The following is a 20756-nucleotide window of genomic DNA, read 5'->3' on the forward strand; positions in this document are numbered from 1 at the left end:
TTCTGCTGTCTCCTTATTCTTGCTTATCTTTTCCCTTCTACCACTTAAATGTTGATTTCTGCCTTAAGTTTTATTTCCTATAACTTTCTATAACTTTTATTTCTTATAACATGCTAAAGGACACCAACATGAAAACACTCAAATCTCTCTCTAGCCTAGACTTCTCCTCCAATGTTTACATTATTACCCACAGCTACCTACTGTAAAATCCACACCACCTGCACTTCACCAGAAACTTAAAATTCAATATGCTCCCAATGAATACTTTCTATCTAAAATTTAGTACCTTTTCCTTGTTTCTGTGTTTGCTTATATGATTAATGACACTACCATCCATCTAGCGCACAAGCTAAAAACCTCAGACATCCTTTCTTCTTGCTCAGCCCATTAGCAAAGTCTTGTCATTTTTCTCTCAAATATCTCTTAACACTGCCCCTTCTCTCTATCTCTGTTGCTCCCACCCATTGTCAGGTTCTTATCACTTCTTACAAGGGCCTCCTGCTATCATTTCTTCAATTTTATTTCTTGGTGTTTCTCAACAAGGCTGCTATTAGCATTTTGTATGTGATTATTCTTCATTGTTTAAGGCTGTCCTACATATTGAAGAAAGCTTTAGAATCTCTGACTCCCACTCTATAAACAACAGTATCATACCCTTATAACTCCTGTCATTGTGACAGCTAAAAGTAGTCCACATATTTCCAAACACCAGCAAACCACTTTAGTTGAAAACCATGAATAAAATCAATCTATGTAACCTTCTCTAGGCAGATGATGCTCTCAAGTCACTCTTATGTGGTTCCTACTGCCTATAATACCCTCTTCACCATCCACCCTCTTTCTTTGCCTGGTAAGAGTTCACTAGTCTTTGAAAGTTCAATTTGAATGTCTCCTTTTCTAGGAAAGCTTCACTCCACAAATCAAGCAGAATTTGTTCTAGTTTCCTGTGTGTTACTATAGCCCTTGTCTGATAGCATTGTCATAAAATTGTGAATACTGTTTACATACCTATCTCCTTTCCACACTAACTGTGAACTACCTCATTCATTCTCACATCCCTAGCATCTAGACCAACAAGTGTAAGGAAACACATGTTTACTATGTCTGGGGGAAATCTACCTGTAAAAAAAAAGAAAAAAAGGTAAAATAAAACAAGAGGAAGAAAAAAGAAAAAAACATGAAGACAAGAGACAAAAGAAAAGATACATATTAAAGGAAAAGGAAAAAGAAGCAAAGAAAATAAGAGGAATGGGAAAAATAAATAGAGAAAAGAAGATTAAAAGAAGATTAAAAGCAAAAAGAAAGGAAGTTAAAAAAAGGCTAGGAAAAACTCACAGGAAGAAAAAAAACAGTGAAAAAAGAGAGAAGAGAGGGAAAAGAAGAATGGGCAGAAAGACAAAACTAATGCAAGGAGAAAATGAAAAGAAGGAAAGATAAAAGGCAAGATAGGAGAAAATAGATTTAAAAAGGACAGGAATGAAGGAAAGAGGGGAAAAGAAGATATATAAAAAGGGAGAGAGAAACAAAACAAAGAAAGGATGAAAGAGGAATAGGAAAATGAGAGAAGAGAGGAAAAGTAATGGGGAAAGAAAAGAGGGTGTGGAGGGGAGATAAATGAATAAACAGTGAGTTCTAATGGTGAAAAAGAAAAGAAACTCTGAAGCATCAGAGCAGTAATAAATATTCTTTTTGATGCTGAGAAATCTAACATGAAGTTGGTAGAAAAGAGCACATTACAAGCTCTAGCCTCTTTACCTGCCACTTTCTCTGGCTATCAAAACTCTAGTATCAGTAGTTCTTCTGGGACAGCTGAGGTGTATTATTCAGGATATTTTTAAATGTAAAAATGTCATTTCCATTAAATGTAGTTGATATCTGAAATTAAAATTTTATTAGGATTTAAAGCAAAGCAAAAAGAAGATTTTAAAAAGTCACAAAGAAACTTATAACACTCACACTCTTAATATTTTGCTGCATTTTTTCTGGTAATTTGTTCTTCTCTTTTGTTAAACATAATTGTAAGCATCCAGCAAACAACATGTTGAATCTCCATGGTGATGTTTTTAAGTTACCTGCAAAGCTGCTTGATTGCATATGCATATTGACCAATCTTCATTGCAACTTCTTTTTCTAGACTTCCAAAGCCAGATTCTGGTTCTGGTCTTTTCATTAATTTGGTACTTTTGTCCTATCTTTGGGGAGCTATTCCAATGGTCTCTCTAAATCCTAATTAGACATCAACCCCTACCAGAGGTATAATGAAGGTGACTTCAGATAAAAGATTATCTAGGAGTAAGAATTAACAGGGGTTGATGGAGATGGGACCAAAGGGGAGAAAAAAATAGAGCTGACATCCCTAACCTGAGAAAATCATTTTCCCTCTCCAGATTTCTGTCTCTTCCTCCCATTAGTAAAATAAGTGAAATAAGATTATCTCTAAGGGACTCTTGCAATATTCTATGACTCAAAAATTCTTCAGGAAGAGGAGAATTTGAAAGACTGGAAAATGCAGATAAAAAGTTAGGGTTTTTTTTTTTTTTTTTTTGACTGAGAGTAACCTTTTAAGCTTTTCTTATAAACCCATTCACTGCCAAAATATTAATAACTGTGAACCCTAGAGAGCCATGTAGATCTTACAGGGGAGCCTGGTTAATTTTGTATGAAAGAGATTAAACCTAGGGTTTGGCTTTTGGACCATAGCTAGAGAGAAGAGTCTTTTTTTTTTTTTCAGAACTTCCCCCACCCCAGCGCTCACTACAAGCATTCATCTGTTGGTCCTTTCAGCCCCATTAATTGCTGTTTCTAATTTGCTGACATCAACTCTCCTTGACCAAAGTATCCTAGGTAGATGGGCAGAAATGAGGACCCAAGAAGTCTGTGGAGGCCTGCTTCGTGTCAAGTGTGTGTCAAATCCAATGCCAGGATGAAATGATTAAGTTGTCAAGGAAACTTGTTTTGTTTAAGGATTTTTCCTCAAATATGAATGGAATTTATAGAACTAAAAGTTTAGTGAGAACTGCACGGAACTGACAGATATTTCTTACAAACACTACTGTCACCTATTGCCTGGAAAAAAGAATACATCCTAGCAACTGCAGAGAAAACGTTCTGCCAAGTTAGGAAATGTCACACAAAGATGGAATCTGAAAAAACATTATAGTCAAATTTAATTATGAAAGAAAGATAAGGAGAGGGAGGAGGAGGGGGAATGAAGGAGGGATGGAGAAAGAGAAGAACGAAAGAGAGGGAGAGAGGAGGAGAAATGAACAAAAAAGAAAAGAAGAAAGAAATCTAGCCACAGAGAGGGGAAGTGACTAGACAAATTGTAAGACAGCAAGTTAATGAAAGACCCTGGACTAGAAGTTCCTGTGTTCTGATTCCTAGGCTAAAACTATTACAGAACATGCCACCCTGCTCCTACCAGAAGGTTGCAAAAATCTTCACAGAATATCAGAGTTGGAAGCACTTATAGGTATATTTCATTGATCTTTTCTTCAATGCAGGGCTTATATCTATAGAATCTCTACATGGCCATGGGGCTACGTGGCCAAGTCCATTCTCTGCCTATGCAAGAATTGCCCTAATACTGGGCAGCATCTCTATTTTCCTCTTGTCATTCCAGAAAAGAACTTCCTCAGCTCTTTATTCTGCCTGCAGCTGAGAAGAGAATCCAAATAACCAAAACATGAGTACACATTGAGAAAAGGAGACAACAATTTTGAAAAATTCTCAAGTACCTCAATATGACTTTTCTTTGCTGTTCAACAGCTCTACACCTCATCTGGCCCAATGCTCAAAAATTTTTCTCAGCCTAGGGCCAGCTGCTAAGGCACTTACCAGGGTTGTCAGGCTGCATGATGGCCATAACAAAGGTGTGAGGAAAGAGCGTGGCTGCACTCTTCCTCATGCCCTGAAGCTGCACAGTGTTGCCCTGGAATGTGACCCCGTGCACATCAGTCTCTGTGCCCAGGCCAAGCAGGTGCCAGGCCACTGTGTCACCCTTGCACATGTCCAGCTTGGGCAGATTAGAGAACAGAAACCCATTAATGGCTGGAAAACAGAAACACAAGACAAAATGGGAAGATGAGAACAGATTACTCAGACACCAGCCAGCAGTGTGGCATCAGCACTGTACTAAGGTTTCCCACAACTTGAAATTTCTGAGTCATTCTCAACTCCTCTACCTTGTTCTCTAAGCCACATTAATTCTACTTATGATGCTCTGTCTCGTTGGGATGAGGGCTTGAATGACCTTTCTGGTTTTACATCCTGACCCTCCTCCACCATATTTCACATTCTGGCAAAACTGAACTATTCTCCACTCCCAAAACCCCTTCACATAACAAAAAAGTATCAATCTCTCCTATTCACACTTTCTTAAAACTCCCCTCCCTTGGTTCTGTAGCACCATACTTCCCTGGTTCTCTTATAGCTTTTCTGATTGTTTCTCCTCCATCTTATTCTCATTCTCCATGCTCCTATAAAGTGTTAGTGTTCTCCAACATTCCTTCTTCAGCTTTCAATCTATATCATCCTCTTCATTTTCACTCCCATTGCCCTGATTCTGGCTTTCATCATCTCTGGCCTGAATCCTACAGAATCTTCCTCCCTGTACTTCTACCTATAATCTATCCCCACATTCTCTTCCATATACACATACACACCGTTATCCTGTGAGCTCTATTTGCCTGTGCATGTGGCTCAGATGGTAAAAAGCCTGCCTGCAATGTGGGAGACCTGAGGTTGATCCCTGGGTTGGGAAGATCCCCTGGAGAAGGAAACCCACTCCAGTATTCTTGCCTGGAGAATTTCATGGACAGAGAGGCTTGGTGGGTTATGGTGTATGGGATTGCAAACAGTCAGACAAGACTGAACAACTAACACACACCACAAGACCTTAAACATGGTAGGCACTTAGAAAATACATGTTGGCTTTTCACATGTTGTTCCCTCTGCTGATAATAAATTCCCCCCACTGTCTTTTACTACAACAAACTACTACACATACATTATACACTAGCTCAAATATCACCTACCCTGTGAAGCAGAGTTATTACACTCTTTCTGGCTTCCTTGATATTTTCTTCCCACAAAATTCTGAAATGTCACTTACCATAGAGTCCTATGATTTACTTACATTTATCTTCTACACTAGATTGACTTAGCAGGAAGCACATCATTTTTTCTGTATCTAAGAACCTAGGATGTTGCCTAATACTTACCAGGTGCCCAATAAATTCAATCTGGAATAAATTTGGTTCATATACTGTATTATTTTTTCCAACTGATGTAACTGACTGGTAATGAGAACCAAGAGATAAAGACAAAAGACAACATACTCATTTTTGACCACATCTCACCCTGCACACTCCCCTCAAAAATACAGGGAGACCTGCTTGAAGCTGATCCCTTTTCAATGTCCTTACACCCACTGAGACCAGCTTTAATGAGTAACTTTATTTGATAATTCCATGGGATGCTGATGGAAACATCATTAACCTCTTGATTATGCTTCCTTTACTACAGTGTTTGATTGCAAAGTTTGATTCAAACTTCAAGGCTTAGTCAAGCACTTCCTTCTTCCAAGAATTCTTTAACTGGATTTTTCTTCATCAATGTTCTCCTCTTCTGAACTTTATGTCATTTAAAAGCTGTTCCACAAAATTTAGCACTTAATCATAGTCTGCCTTACATGTTCTATAATTGTTTAATGGGTATTATTAGTCTCATTTAATTGCAAAATGCTGAGAGCTCCTTGCAAACTTGGACCATTTCTCCGTATCAATTCACTCACTGATCCCTTCACCTACTCATTAATTTAGTAGTTCATCAGTTCAATAACTATTTACTATATATTAGACCATGTAAAGTGTAAACAGATAAACAACAAATAATACTCATCTTTAAGGAAACTACAGTCTAGCAGAAGTCAAAAGCCATGTAGCAAACAACTACAATATTGAGGATTGTATGGAACTTGCAATTTAAAAATCTGATAAAAATACAACAGTAGTTCACAAAAGGGTGTCATTATCCTGGGATCGGGTGATAAGAAATGGTTACATGGAAGAGGTTATTTATGAGTAGAGTTTTAGAGAATGGGCAGAATTTCCTTAGGATAAAAGCAAATATGTAAAGAGGGGCTTTTCAAGTGGAGTACAAAACATTACAAAAGCTTGAGCTCAGAAAAGTACAAGGGGTATGTCTGTATAGAATCCGCCTGCCAAGGCAGAAGATTCAGAAGACATAGGTTCAATCCCTGGGTCAGGAAGATCCCCAGGAGCAGGAAATGGCAACCCACTCCAGTATTCTTGCCTGGAAAATTCCATGGACAGAGGAGCCTGGTAGACTACAGTAGTCCATGGGATTGCAAAGAGTTGGACATGGCTGAGCGACTGAGCATGCTACACACACATGTCTACATAGAGAAAATATCTCCATTTGGCTGTAGTAGGAAGTTGGGAAGCAAGGATAGTGGGTGATAAAAGAGGAGGTAAGACTGGAAAGGTATCATCCCAGGTTACTCTCCTCATTTTCCTAGTGGGCCCTTTGTATGCAATCCTCATTTCATAGTACTTTTTTTCCAGTGTCTCCCACACTGCATAACACAGAACAAAGCACAGGAAGGTGTTAAGGATAAGATGTGTTGTCTTAGGTTTAATCCCTCAATTTAGCTTGTCTCTTAGCAGAGTTGACCAATAGAATCAATGTTTTCGGGGATGGATCATGATTAAGTCTAGGTTAGATTTTACTCATAACCTCTCAGCTATAGCTTAGGGTAAAAGCACTCCCCATACCATGCATCCGATTAGAGTCTTGAAAACCCTTGGCATCCTCTGAGAGCAGTCGGGAATCCAACATAGCAGCTGCTTGATTGGCATTGTTGTACCAGCTCTTGTTCTCATCCAACACAGTGAAAAGGAGAAAGAATTCTTTATCCACCCCTTTCTGTAGTCCCAGTGGAAGAAAACAAAGGAGAATAACAACAGTTTTAACAGTTGTGAACTGTGCAGCTTCAGATCCCAGTGATCCTTGATTATTTCCCATTTCCTTTCCAAACACAGAGCCAAATCCATATCTCCTGCCTAGAGCTGTAGTTGTTGCTAAGAAGTTTTTCCTCAAGTAACTGCAAATTGCGTGTAGGTAAAGATGGTTAGAATAAAGTTATAAGACTGGAGGGGAGGAATGCAAGAAAAGGGGCAGGGAAGAAGTAAAAGATTATGATGAAGAGGTACAGAGTATGATAGAAGAGTGCCTGGAATCAACTAGGAGTAGGAATGCGGAAAAATGGCTAGGAGATCAGTGAGAGACTCTATGGGGGGATAAGTTAGAAAATAAAATAAAAAATAAGTATACTAATTATTAACATATTTTATTATCAATTATTAATTTTAGTAATATTATTATTAGAGTGTTTACTAGGTATCAGACACTGTACTAAGCATTCTATATGGATTATTTTAATTAATCTTCACAGAAAGCCAAGATATTTACTTCCATTGTTAACCTTTTACTATAGATGATAAAATTGAGGCAAAGAGAGGTTAAGTAATTTGCCCAAAGTTAAACAGCTAAGAATTGTGGGCTGAATATAAAAGAAAACAAGAAAACAGTAGGGAAGATTTGAGGATTAGGAGCAAGTTTTATGGAGAAGGCGATGGCACCCCACTCCAGTACTCTTGCCTGGAAAATCCCATGGACAGAGGAGCCTGGTGGGCTGCAGTCCATGGGGTCGCGAAGAGTCGGACACGACTGAGCGACTTCACTTTCACTTTTCACTTTCACGCATTGGAGAAGGAAATGGCAACCCACTCCAATGTTCTTGCCTGGAGAATCCCAGGGACGGGGGAGCCTGGTGGGCTGCTGTCTATGGGGTCGCACAGAGTCGGACATGACCAAAGCGACTTAGCAGCAGCAGCAGCAGCAGCAAGTTTTAAGGGCCACTGAGATTTAAAAAAATGAAGAGATATTGGGAGAATATAAAATTGAAAGGAATAGACACTAAGGAAGATGTGTGTTTGTGAACAGAATAGCATGCAAAATAGCATGAGGTCATGACTGATCTGTGTAGTTGTACGGCAGAAACCAACACAACATTGTAAAGCAGTTATCCTCCAATTTAAAAAAAAAAAAAAAAAAAGAAGAAGAAAAGGAAAAAAATAAAGTTTAGACAAAGAGATGAGGCCAAAAAAAAAAAAAAAAATAGCATGAGGTCACCAACTATTAATTTCCAATTCAATAACTTGGTTAATTTTATGCTCTTATTTTTAGAACCCAGATCCATGCATAACTTCTATTTAACAACTCAGCCTTATCATCTTCCCAGCAGGCTTTCCAGCCAGAAACCTTGACAATACCTGCTTGCCATCTGTACCCAAGGTGCCAGCCTTGCACACCAGCAGGGGGCCCACCAGACCAGAATTGGTATCCCTTATGGGATCTGCAGCAGAGAAGTATGTCCAGGTGAGACAGGCAGGATCCTGAACAGTGGGACCAGCATGGGGAGGGACTGTCCAGCGGTATGTTACTTTCTCAAAGGGCCTAGCCACTAAGCCAGAGTGGGAAGAGTCTGCAGGAAAAACGTAGAATTTATTGCTCACATTGGCTAGAGTGTCAACATCTCCAAATAGTGGAGTAAAGATCATAAACTACAAAGGCATTTTGGAATTTATCACATGGTAGTATAATTTAGGATGATTTTAACTTATTTTTTCTTGTTCATTCATTGTTCCTAACTCTTTAAAGTTTCGAACATACAGAAAACTTTAAAGGATAGGACAATAACCACTCTACCACTTGGAGCTGATTAATATTTGGCCATCCTTCTTTTTGTATTTTATTTTTAAAATTTATTTATCAATTTTTTTTTTTTACAGTAGGGACTTGTTGGTTATCTATTTTATCACAGGCTTAGCCATCTTAAATTTATCTAAATCTATGTGTATGGTTACTTTTTCTAAATCATTGGGAAGTGAAATGTAAGAATAATGACATTTTACTTCTATATACATCAGTACCCATCTCTTATATTATCACAATAAGATTACCACACCTCAAAAATACCCTAGTACCATTTAATATCAGTGTAATAAAAAATCCAACTATCTCCCAAATGTATCTTTTTATACAACAAAAATTAGACAAGGATTTAATGTTGCCCTTGGTGTTGTCTCTTTGATTCTCCCCACCCCCACTGCCTTTGGTACCAATTTCTTGAAAAGTCTAGACCAGTTGCATTGCAGAATATTCTTTTATTCTAGATTTGTCTGTAACTTTGCCTTTTATGCTTTCAGTAATTTTTTTGGTACTTTTGACTTGAGATATTAGCATGCATGTGTTAGTATTACTCTCAAGGAAAAGAAGAAATTAACTACTCAATAATCCCACTTGTAGGATTCTTCCTGAGGTAGTAATTCAAACCAAATGTACATATTCATTCATTGCAACATGATATACAATATCAAACAAATAATGAAAGCAATGTACATGTCCAAATGATAGGGGATAAGGTAAATATTTTTACCCTATTACATAGTCATTAAAATGTTTGTAACATTATAATGACATAGAAGATGGGCACAATATAAAGGTAAGAGAAAATAGTAATTAGCCTCCAATTAAAATAAACAAATTTATACCAAAAAAAAGAAAACAGTAAGATACCAAAATGTACAAAACATATCATTATAAATATATACATTTGTATAAACACAGAAAATATGAAAAAGTATATCAAACTATAATGGCACTCTACCTATGGGGTCTATTTATTTTATAATTTTCCATTTTTATCAAAATTCCACAACATATATGTTATTTTTATAACTAGAATATATTTATATTTAAAAGTTGTCTCATTGGTCCCAGCTCTGTCTCACTATAATATCATACTCAACAACATCCATCCATGGTAGTTAATTCTGCCTTCTTTTCTCTCCTTCCTTCCCCTATTTATATATCCTCTAGAGCAGGGGTGCCCAAACTCCAGAATCTAATGCCTGATGGTCTGAGATGGAGCTGGGGCAATAATAACGGAAATAAAGTGAACAATAAATATAATGCACTTGAATCATCCTAAAACCATTCTCTCCAACCCCGTCTATGGAAAAATTGTCTTCCATGAAACTAGTCCCTGATGCCAAAAAGGTTGGAGACTGCTGCTCTAGAGGTACCTGTTATTTTCTGCAGCCCACATTTTTTGAAACCCTGCCTGCTCACCATCATTGTACACAGTTCCCTCAGAGTCCTTCTCATAAAAGACTCCATGAGGCTGTATGCTGAATGGCTGGGAGGCACGGTTGTAGAAGATCACCAGGATGGTGTCACCCACCTCAGCCCGGATCACTGGTCCTGGAAAATGGGAAGGAGAGACAATGGGAATAAAAACAGTGATGACCAGAGAGGATGGAAACAGAAGGGAAAGGAAAGAAATGTAAAAGAGAGAAAACTTTTATCTCTGCAATAGTAAGAATAATCTTTTTCTAGTATATTGCCATTTATAGTTATAAAAAGCAATTTAAAATCCACTATCTCAGGCTTCCCTGGTGGCTCAGTTGTAAAGAGTCCGCCTGCCAATGGGGAAGACATTGGTTCAATCCCAGATACAGGAGGATCCCATGCTGCAGAGCAGCTAACCCATGCACCACAACTACCGAGCCTGTGTTATGGAGCTTAGGAGCCACAACTACTGAGCCTACATGCCACAATTACTGAAGCCCAAGTGTTCTGGAGTCCGTGCTCCACAACAAGAGATGCCACCATAATGAGAAGCCTACTTACCACAACTAGAGAGTGGCCCCTGCTTGCTGCAACTAGAGGAAAGCCTGCACAACAATGAAGACCCAGCATAGCCAAAAAGACTCAAATTACTAAAATTAGAAATGAAAGTAGGGACATCACTACTAGTCATATAGAAGTAAAAAAATAAAATTATAAGAGGATGCTATTCACAATTGTACATGAGCAAATAGATGAATTTCTAGAACAGAAAACCTACCAAGACTTAAGTGTGAGGAAATAGAAAATCTGAAAGACAAATAAAAAGATTGACCATTAATCAAAAATATGGCAACTAAGAAAAGCCAGATGGCTTTACTGGTGAATTCTACTAAACATTTAAAGAACTACTACCAATTCTCAAATATTCCCCAAAAATTGGAAAGGAGGGATTATATTCTAACCCATTCTATGAGGTCAGAATTACACTGATATCAAAGCTTGACAAAGATATTACAAGAAAAGAAAAACTATAAACCAGTACTACTTCTGAACACTAATGCAAAAATCCCCAACAAATTACTAGCAAACAAAAGTTAGCAGCATATTAAAAAAATTACATATCTTGACTAAGTCATATTTATTCCTGTAATGCAAGAATGTTTCAACACACAAAAAACAGTCAGTGTAATACACTATGTTAACAAAATAAAAAGAAATCATCATCTTGGTTAATGCAGAAAAAAACACTGAACAAATTTGAACACCCTTTAATAATACAAAACATTCAAAAGCTAGGAATAGAAAGAGACTGCTTCAACATAATAAAAGCCATATATGAAAAACCCACCACAAACATCATACTCTATGTTGAAAGACTGAAACTTTTCCTCTGAGATTAGGAACAAGAAAGGATATTTGCTTTTACCACTTCTATTCAACATATTACTGGGGTTTCTAGCCAGAGCAATTAGTCAAGGAAAAGAAATAAAAGATATCCAAATTGGAAATGAAGAAGTAAAATATCTCTATTTGCAGATGGTATGATCCTTATCATAATTATTTGGAAAATCTTAAAGCTTCCACACACACACCCAAAATTAAAATAAATGAATTCCTCAAAAGAGTAGAATACAAAGTCAAGACACAAAAGTCAGTTGCACTAACAGGGAAAATTTGAAAGATAAATTACAGAAGCAATTTCATTTATAATACCATGAAAAGAATAAAATACCTAGACATTATTTAACCAAAGAGGTAAAAGATTTGTAGAAATAAAACTATAAACCATTGATAAAATACACATGAAAGTGGAAATACATCCCATGTTCATAAGTCAGAAGAATTAATATTGTTAAAATGTCAATTCCACATGAGCAATATGTAATCTTAAGGGACTCCAAGCAGCAAAATAATCTTGGGGGTAAAAAGAACAAACTGGAAGACATTACTTGTTCTGATTTTAATACTTACTACAAAGCTACAGTAATCAAACCAGTGTGGTAGTAGCATAAGGACAACAGATATATAGACCAATGGAATAGCATATAGAGCCCAGAAATAAATCCTCACAGATATGAGGACAACTTTTTAAACAAATGGTATTGAGAAAACTGAATTTACATATGCAAAAGAGTGGCTGTACCTTTACCTAACATCATATGCAAAAAAATTAACTAAAAATGGATCAAAGTTCTAAATTTGCCTAAAACAATACAACTGTTTATAAACATATGGCAAAATCTTCATGACACTGGATTTGGCAATGATTTCTTGGCTATGACATGAAAGGCACAGGTAATTAAAAAAATACTGTATTTCATAAAAAAAAAAAAACATTAAATGTGTATCAAGAGACACTACCAACAGGGTCTACCTGGTGGTCTAGTGGTTAAGATTCCACACTTCCAAGTCAGGGGTGCAGGTTCAACCCCTGGTTGGGGAGCTAAGATCCTACATGCCATGAAACACAGCCAAGGGAAAAAAAAAAGAAGAAGAAAAGTACCAACAGAGTGAAAAGGCAGTCCACAGAATGAGAGAAAATATTTGCAAATCATATGTGACAAGGGATTAGTATCCAGAATATATAGAGAACTCCTAAAACTCAACAACAAAAAAATAATTCAAATAAAGATGCACAAAGGACTTGAATAGACATTTTTCCAAAGAAGATATACAAACAGTCAGTGGGCACATGGAAAGATGCTCAACATCACTAATTATCAGGAAAATGCAAGTCAAAACTGCAATGAGCTATCTCCTCATACCTATTAGGATAGATCATATGAGAAAAATAAGTGTTGCCAAGGATGTATAGAAATTGGAACACTTGTGCACTGATGGTGTGAGTGTAAAATGGTGCAGTTACTGTGGAAAACACCATGGTAGTTCCTCAAATAAAACTAGAGCTACCATAAGATCCAGCAATTTCATTTCTGTGTATATACCCAAAGCAATTGAAAGCATGTCTCAAAGAAACATTTGTGTACCCATATTCATAGCAATATTATTCCCAACAGCTAAAATGTGGAAGCAAACCAACTGTTCACTAATAAACAAATGAATAAGTTTAGCAAAACTTATATACCTACAGCGCAAATTCTGCAATATACTACAACATGGCTAGACCTTAAGGACATTATACTAAGTGAAATGTCAGACACAAAAAGACAAATATTGTATAATTCCACTTATATGAGGTACTTAAGGTAATCAAGATCATAGAGACAGAAGATATTAATAGAATGGTGATTGACAAGGGTTGGGGGGATAATAGGTAATAATTTGTTAATTGGTATAGTGTTTCAGTTTTACAAGATGGAAAGAGTATGGAAATGGATGGTGGTGATGGCTGTGCAATGTTATGAATATATTTAATACCATTGAACTACATACTTTAAAATGATTAAGATGGTAAATTTTATGCTAAACATATTTTGCCACAATAAAATATTGAAGGGGAAAAAAAGACTGGGGACCTATCCTGAATACCAGCTAATGATAGCTCTTTTATACTTAACACTCAATCTCTTTTCCAAACCAAGGTGTGTTTCTGCTCCTGATTATCTCCCTATCCAGCTAATGAAACACCAATTGTCCATTATCAGAACTCAGAAAATCAACTGGTAAATACCTAACCCCAGAACATGGTCTATTATATTATTTCATTTTCAAAATTTTGTCCCATCTAATCTATCTTGTTGCCTGGCTCTATGAATGTGTTGGGTATGTGAATAAGCCACACCCAACCTTCCTATACTATTTCAGTGCTATACTGTACTTTAGGCTTTTTAGATACCTTCCTTAGGTCAGGCCCTAAGCTTTGTTCGGCATTCCTCACCATAGCAACCATGTCTACATGTCATGCCATTTGCTCCTGGTCCTATATTTCCAAGATTCTGAACAGTCTTACTGCCTTAAATAGCCTCTCAGAAATATACCTAGAGAATAATGTTTAACAGTATGATCTGTACAGTACTGCTATGAGAAGATGTTCAATGTAAAAAAAAAAAGTTTCAGTAGTCAAATATATATAAGAAATGATGTATATTTTACTCCCATCATGGAGATTCATGGTAAACAAAAATAAATCCACAGCTCTGGGAAGCCCTGCACCAAAGAATACTATTTGACTAGGTTTAACTTAGTGTTTTGCAGACATTTTCAGACCCATAACCCTTTTCCACAAAACACTACTCTCTTGGGACTCATTCTGAGAAATGTTGGTCTACAGCATGTTTCTGAGTAGCCACCAGGCTCCAGTTTTTAAGCCCTCCCCAATTCTCTGGCTCTAGTCAATTAAATTCATAAGTTAAGAATTCCTCACCCAGAATTCCAAGATGCTTATCCTCCTCCAGCTGCACCTTTTCCTGGAATGTCTCATCTTGGAAGGCTTCATATCGAACTTTCCAGTAAGTGCCCCCAATTCGGATGGAGCTCTTCTGGAAGAATTTATCTGAGCCACTGGCATATAAGGAGGCAAATATCAAATTATTTAGCCATATATCAAATAAACTCCTGTTGCACACTTGTTCTTATCAAGTTATGGATCTTTGTTTAGGAAGGACCTCAGAGATCATCCAGGTTAACATCCATCTAGTGAAGGTATCTCGTCTGGCAAAATACAAATTAATGATACATAGCTTCTGCTTCAGCCTTTTCAAGATCAGGGAACTCATTTTCAGAGAAAATAATTCCTCTTACTGTTGGATAGTTTTTACGATTGGAGTTCTTTATAGTAGGCTGAAATCTTCTTGCTTGTAAGTTCTAGATGCTGGGATCAGTTCTATTCTCCAGAGTTACGTAGTCTTATATCTGTCCTTAATCATCCTCAGGTACTCTAAATCCTTTCTCCCCTTAGTATCTTTCATTTAAAAATGAAAGTGCACTAACTTAGAAAGAATAGTTGTAGATTCTTAGAAGTCATGCTGACACCCAAGTGCCTACTTTCCTATATTTTCTGCAGATTCATTCTATTATTTCCTACTGGAGAATAAACATGATTTGATGTTCTATAGTATTTTCCATAAACTCTCTTAGTCATCTATCAAGTGCATCTTTTAAAAAGACCTGGAATCACTGATAGCCCAGTAAGTCAGTGTAACTTAAGGCCCAGCAACTGATTAGGGCACCAAACTTCTACTCTATCTTGCCCATATCTGAGTCATGGATGAAGCATGAAAATTTGGAGAAATTCCTCAAAAAGGAGGGACATGGAATGACCATAAGGCAGGTTCCTTCCCCTCTTCTTATACTTTTCAGAGTACATTTTACACTTCAGCTTAAATGTGTCCTTCAGACTATGGTAAAGAAAGAAAGGAGCAACATGATAAATAAATGGTAGATTAGAATTGGAGAAATGTCATTTTAAATTACATGACCCCATCTTGGCCTTCTTTTCTGCTTGGACCCCTGGCTGGGAATATTTCAGATGACCATACAAAAAGCTTTATAACTCTCCAAGAGCAGGCACTCCTGTAGGGTCACGAGAATTTGATTAATAGTTGTGCCATTAACTCCAGACAATGATTATGATCCCCAAGTGAAGTGAGAGATTTCTGAGATGGAGTAATAGGTGTTTGTGGGTAGACTAAGGAGTAGAGAAAGGAAACACATTACTTCTTACCTGCCTGGCTCCCTCAAGTTCTTTCCCGTACTCCCATCATGCCCCATAGGGCCATAGTCCCATTGAATCTCATGGGCCTCAATGAAGTACTGCCGGACTTTGCCTGTGAGTAAGTTCATGGGAGGTGCCATGGAGCAAGACTTGACCTTGTAGAGTGCTTGCATGCCATCTGGAGGAAAAACATCAGGGCTGGCTCCATTCTACCCAATACATCTTTTACCCAGGTGACTCATCTTCCTCCTTTTCCTAATGTTTCCCACTTTATCCCTTCACTAGGCTCTTTATCCCTCCCTCTAAATGAGCTACTTTCTTTCACTCCTAAAGAGCCTGACTGGGAGACAGGGAGTGCAAGTGGGAATTCAAGTATCTCCCACCTGCTTATCACTACTAACTCATTTATCAGACCTTTATTCTTGCCTCTGCAAAATGCTTACACTGTAGCAACATCACAGAAATTGAAGTCAAAATACCTGAATTCCAAGTCCAAGCCTTATCACTATCTATAGGAATTTAGGAAAGTCACTTCCTAGATCTGAGCTTAACCTCTGATTTGTAAATGGGGAGAATAGAGAAATCTACTACACTAGGCCCATGGGAGCATCAAATTTTAAAAATAGTGTTATTTGTAAAATGGGAAGTTTCCAAAGTAAAGGAACATCTACATATGAAGATGAAGCTCCACACTTGGGACTGTCAGGAAAGTGTAGATTCTAAGTAGTGTTTCCAAAAGTGGAGTTGTTACATTGAGGCATAGTGGTAATAGATGATATTGTGTTATATTTGCTTGGCTGTGTATATAGGTCACTCAGGTACATTATCTCATTTGAGTCTCACAACATCCCAAGGAGATCTGAAATTTGAAATTAGAAATCTGAGCTTTGAAGAAAGAGGAAATAAGGATATTCATTTTCATTGAATGTGTACTATCTGCTAGAACCTTTTTTGGGTGATTTACATATTTTAGTTACTTCCTTCAGTCCTCATAACTAGCCTGTGAAACAGACTTAATGTCCCCTTTTGCAGATGAAGTTTTCTTTCTAAGGATCAGAGAGGTTACATAACTTGCCCAAGATTACACAGCTAGTCAGAGGTAGAATTAAGATTTAAGTGCCTATCTTCCAACTGCACATTTGAGTGCTCATTTTCTTCTCTTGTATCCAGTCTTGGTCTCATCATTCCCTCATCTCTAAGCTTCAAAATCCCATTATTTCTCTGAAACCTCTTTACAACTTTTTAAGGTGGGAATTATTATTGCAATCCTCAGATGAGGAAACATAGACACAAAAAATGTGACATGACTTACCAAAGGTTCACTCATCCATTCCTCTACTATCCTTTGTTAGAGACGGGGAAGATAAAACCCAGAGAGCATGCCCAAGGTCAACCTGCAATTTAATGACTGAGCCAAGAATGAATCTGGAATCCCAGAATTCTAATGTTTCATTGTTTACATCCAGTTATCTCACCTGAAAGACCAATCTTATGGCTCCAGGTCAGAAACCCAGGCTCCTGATAACCATCACTGCCACCTACCTCCTATATCTAAAGGATCAGAGATGTTGGATCTCACCTTGCAAATGACTATTCACTTGGCAGCTGATTAACCAGGTGCCAGGTTCCTGGGGCACCATCTCAGCACTCACAAAAGTGGCTGGAAAGATATGAGCCACATCAGTTCTATGACCTCGGATGGTCAGCATCTGTCCATGGAAGAAAACTGTGTGGACATCTACCTCATTGCCCATGCCAAACAAGTGCCAGGCCACACGTTTCTGTGCACACATACTTAGATCTGGCAAGTTTCCAAATACAAAGCCATTTATTGCTGCAAAATAAAATACAAAGAAAATATCAGAGTTAGGAAATGATAGCCCAATGAGAGAAGCCTTACCATTTGATAATAATAATAGGTAACACTTAGGTGAGGTTTCGAAGAGTAAACTGTGCTGACCGTATGCATCATCTCGTATAAATCTCACAAACAGTCCTGGGAAATAGGCAGAATTCACTAGTATGGAAAAAAAATGTGAAAATCTAGGCTCAGAGAGGTAAAGTTATTAATACTTCTCTCCCAAAACCACAGAGGTATTAAGTGGTAAAGCCAGGATTCGAACCCAGCAATCTGAGGAAGCTTTCTAAGAAATGGAGTTTTATTTTATAAGCCTTCTTTCCCTCTAGGCCAATTTCATTCTGAAATTCCCACAGGGAAATTGTCAAGTTAACTAACTAATTGTCATTACAAGCAATTGGTATAAAACTCAAGAGAAATTTGAGCTGTCCAAACCATCTTTCACATATTCTCCTTGAGTTTTCACCTCCCCTTGGGACTCTGGTTTTGAGCCTGCCTCTGTCACTATGTAAATCACTCCTATAATTAAACAAAAGCAAAAGCAACTTTTTTCATTTCTAAAATCCATTTTCTGTCCATTCCTTAGGACTTCTGTGCCTTTTGTTTTAAATTTAATTAAAATGGTTGTGGTGTTGGAGAAGACTCTTGAGAGTCCCTTGGACTGCAAGAAGATCCAACCAGTCCATCCAAAAGGAGATCAGTCCTGGGTGTTCATTGGAAGGACTGATGTTGAAGCTGAAATTCCAATACTTTGGCCACCTGATGCGAAGAGCTGACTCATTTGAAAAGACCCTGATGCTGGGAAAGATTGAGGGCAGGAGGAGAAGGGGACGACAGAGGATGAGATGGTTGGATGGCATCACTGACTTGATGGACATGGGTTTGGGTGGATTCTGGGAATTGGTGATGGACAGGGAGGCCTGGCGTGCTGCAGTTCATGGGGTCGCAAAGAGTCGGACGTGACTGAGCGACTGAACTGAATTGAACTGAACACCCTTATGGGAACTCATTTCTTTTCTCTACAAAACATGTAATTTTTTCCAGTTTGCATCCTTTTTAGAACAAAGAAATGTTAACTACTTATATCATTGGGCAACCCTAGCCAGTGACTAAGCATAAAGTATATGACTTTGAAATTAACAACCCTGGGCTGTTCCATATTGTAAGGCAAGGTACCTAATGGCAAGAGCATAGTCTATGAGGTCAGAGAGATTAGGGTTGGAATTTTAGCTGTGCTGTTTATTTTCTGTGTAATCCTACAGCCTTGGTTTACTCATGAGTGAAACATGGAAAAGCCACCTACAACTCATGGTCCTCATGAGGATTAAAAAGAACCAGGTATGTGAAAACATTCACCAAATACCAGGCCCAGTGGAGAACCTCAATCAGTGTTCACTGTTATATGTGGTCAATTACTCCCAGCTCACCGTGCATCCTATTGCTCTTCTGAAAGTCCTCATCTTCTTTGTCCACTGAGGCAGGGTCTGAGCAGTAAGTGGCAATGTTCTCATTGATATGCCAGCTAAGGTTCTCATCTATCACACTAAAAAGGAGGAAGAAATCATTGTCCACATCCTGCCGCCGAGGAGGGAAGCTCCCATCCAGGGTTCCTATTGAAAGAAAGAAAAGAGCCTTTAAGAACCTTCTTTGTTTAGCAACAGTAAGCTGTAAGGGGTACTCACAATTAAGAATAGAAAGAGTGGAGCCTTAAGAGTCCATCAGCAACAGAAAAGTAGATAGAACCTTCTGCTGCTAATTTCTATTTCCAAATTCCTTAGATAAAGTCACCAGTTCAGTTGAGCCTAGGACTTGAAGGTGAAGTACATAGAATCTAGAATAATTCCCTCCCATCATCCCTGCCTATGTCTTCAACTCAGGGCCTTAATTTGACCACAACACACAGGTCTTCAGGACTGACTATACCTTAAACATATCACATTTCCAACCAAACTTACAATCCTCCCCAAATTCTGATGGCTACACTTTCAATACTATCCAAAAAACTATTAATACACATTTATTCTTATGTAACTTGATTTTCATCATTACTAATTTGAGTTTTTTTTAATGAAATAAGAAAAAAAAAAGTAGCAAAGTATTTTTTAAATATTTTGTTTGTTTTTTTTTTAAATAATTAAATAGAAAAAAATAGTGAAAAGGGAGTTTGGTAGAGTTTATTCCTGCTAAAAAATGGGGGTGTTAAATTAATGCTCTCCAGGCTGTTGCTCAATATGTAGGTGATTCAATTATATCACAGCTCCCTCTAGATATCCCAAATTGTATCTTCAGCTCACACTTGGGGCTTATACCTCTTTTACAGGTTATAAGGGGTCCAATGAGACCAGTAGCAATATCTCGTGGAGCATCTACATGAGAATGGTAGACCCAGGTGAGGCATGCTGGGTCAGCATCAGTGGGTGCATGGCCTTCTGGAATGGTCCAGTTGTAGATGTGGCTGCCTCCTGGGGGTACAGAATCATCAGCTTTCAACCAACCAGAGGAACCATCTGGATACAAGGAACCTAAGAAATGAAATTGCACATGCTCAGTCCCAGGGTGAGAGAGACCTAGCAGATAGAGAAATCAGGAGAGTGCTGACATATAAGATATCTAGTTTCAGTTTTGTGGAAGGTAGAGTTCTAAAGTTCAGCACAGTATTCCTCACAACCTGAGGAAGGCCAGATTCAGGTAATATCTAGTCAAGAACCCTAGACTTTAAATCAACAGCAGGTTAAAAAGGTAGCAGCCCTTGGGGAAGGAGATATAGCCTGAAAGTACTATACAGCTTAACCTAGTAATGCTCCAGTGCAAAGCCAATGACATGGAGGCAAGAGAGAATAAAAATTCCCTTCCTCTGAGCACTCACTTTGGAAAACAAAAAGCAGACAACCACAGAATTTCAGTCTGAAGGCAGCTCAATTATCAAATGGTCTACTTATGAAAGAGAAAACAGAGGGAAAATAACTTGTCCAAGATGATACAGGGAGTTAACAATCAAGTTAGGACCTTCTTATTTCTCTATTCCTCACTCACTGGTGTGTCAGTATTATAAACTGTTGGGCCTGG

General features: G+C 37.9%; 1 protein-coding gene across 7 annotated transcripts in view; it reads right to left on the minus strand.

The window, feature by feature from the left end:
- HEPH (hephaestin) overlaps window positions 1-20756 on the minus strand; it is a 145248-nt gene that overhangs the window by 115087 nt on the left and 9405 nt on the right. For all 7 annotated transcript variants that reach the window (XM_070365722.1, XM_070365721.1, XM_070365718.1 and 4 more), the window contains exons 4-12: window positions 20000-20212; window positions 19118-19300; window positions 17412-17666; window positions 15842-16010; window positions 14543-14679; window positions 10219-10350; window positions 8358-8569; window positions 6798-6948; window positions 3838-4050 (exon numbers count right to left, since the gene is read on the minus strand). In XM_070365722.1, the coding sequence (XP_070221823.1) occupies window positions 3838-4050; window positions 6798-6948; window positions 8358-8569; window positions 10219-10350; window positions 14543-14679; window positions 15842-16010; window positions 17412-17666; window positions 19118-19300; window positions 20000-20212 (1665 nt within the window). The remainder of the gene's footprint in view (window positions 1-3837; window positions 4051-6797; window positions 6949-8357; window positions 8570-10218; window positions 10351-14542; window positions 14680-15841; window positions 16011-17411; window positions 17667-19117; window positions 19301-19999; window positions 20213-20756) is intronic.

The sequence above is a fragment of the Bos mutus genome, chromosome X (assembly GCF_027580195.1).
Source record: "Bos mutus isolate GX-2022 chromosome X, NWIPB_WYAK_1.1, whole genome shotgun sequence".
NCBI classification, from domain to species: Eukaryota; Metazoa; Chordata; class Mammalia; order Artiodactyla; family Bovidae; genus Bos; species Bos mutus.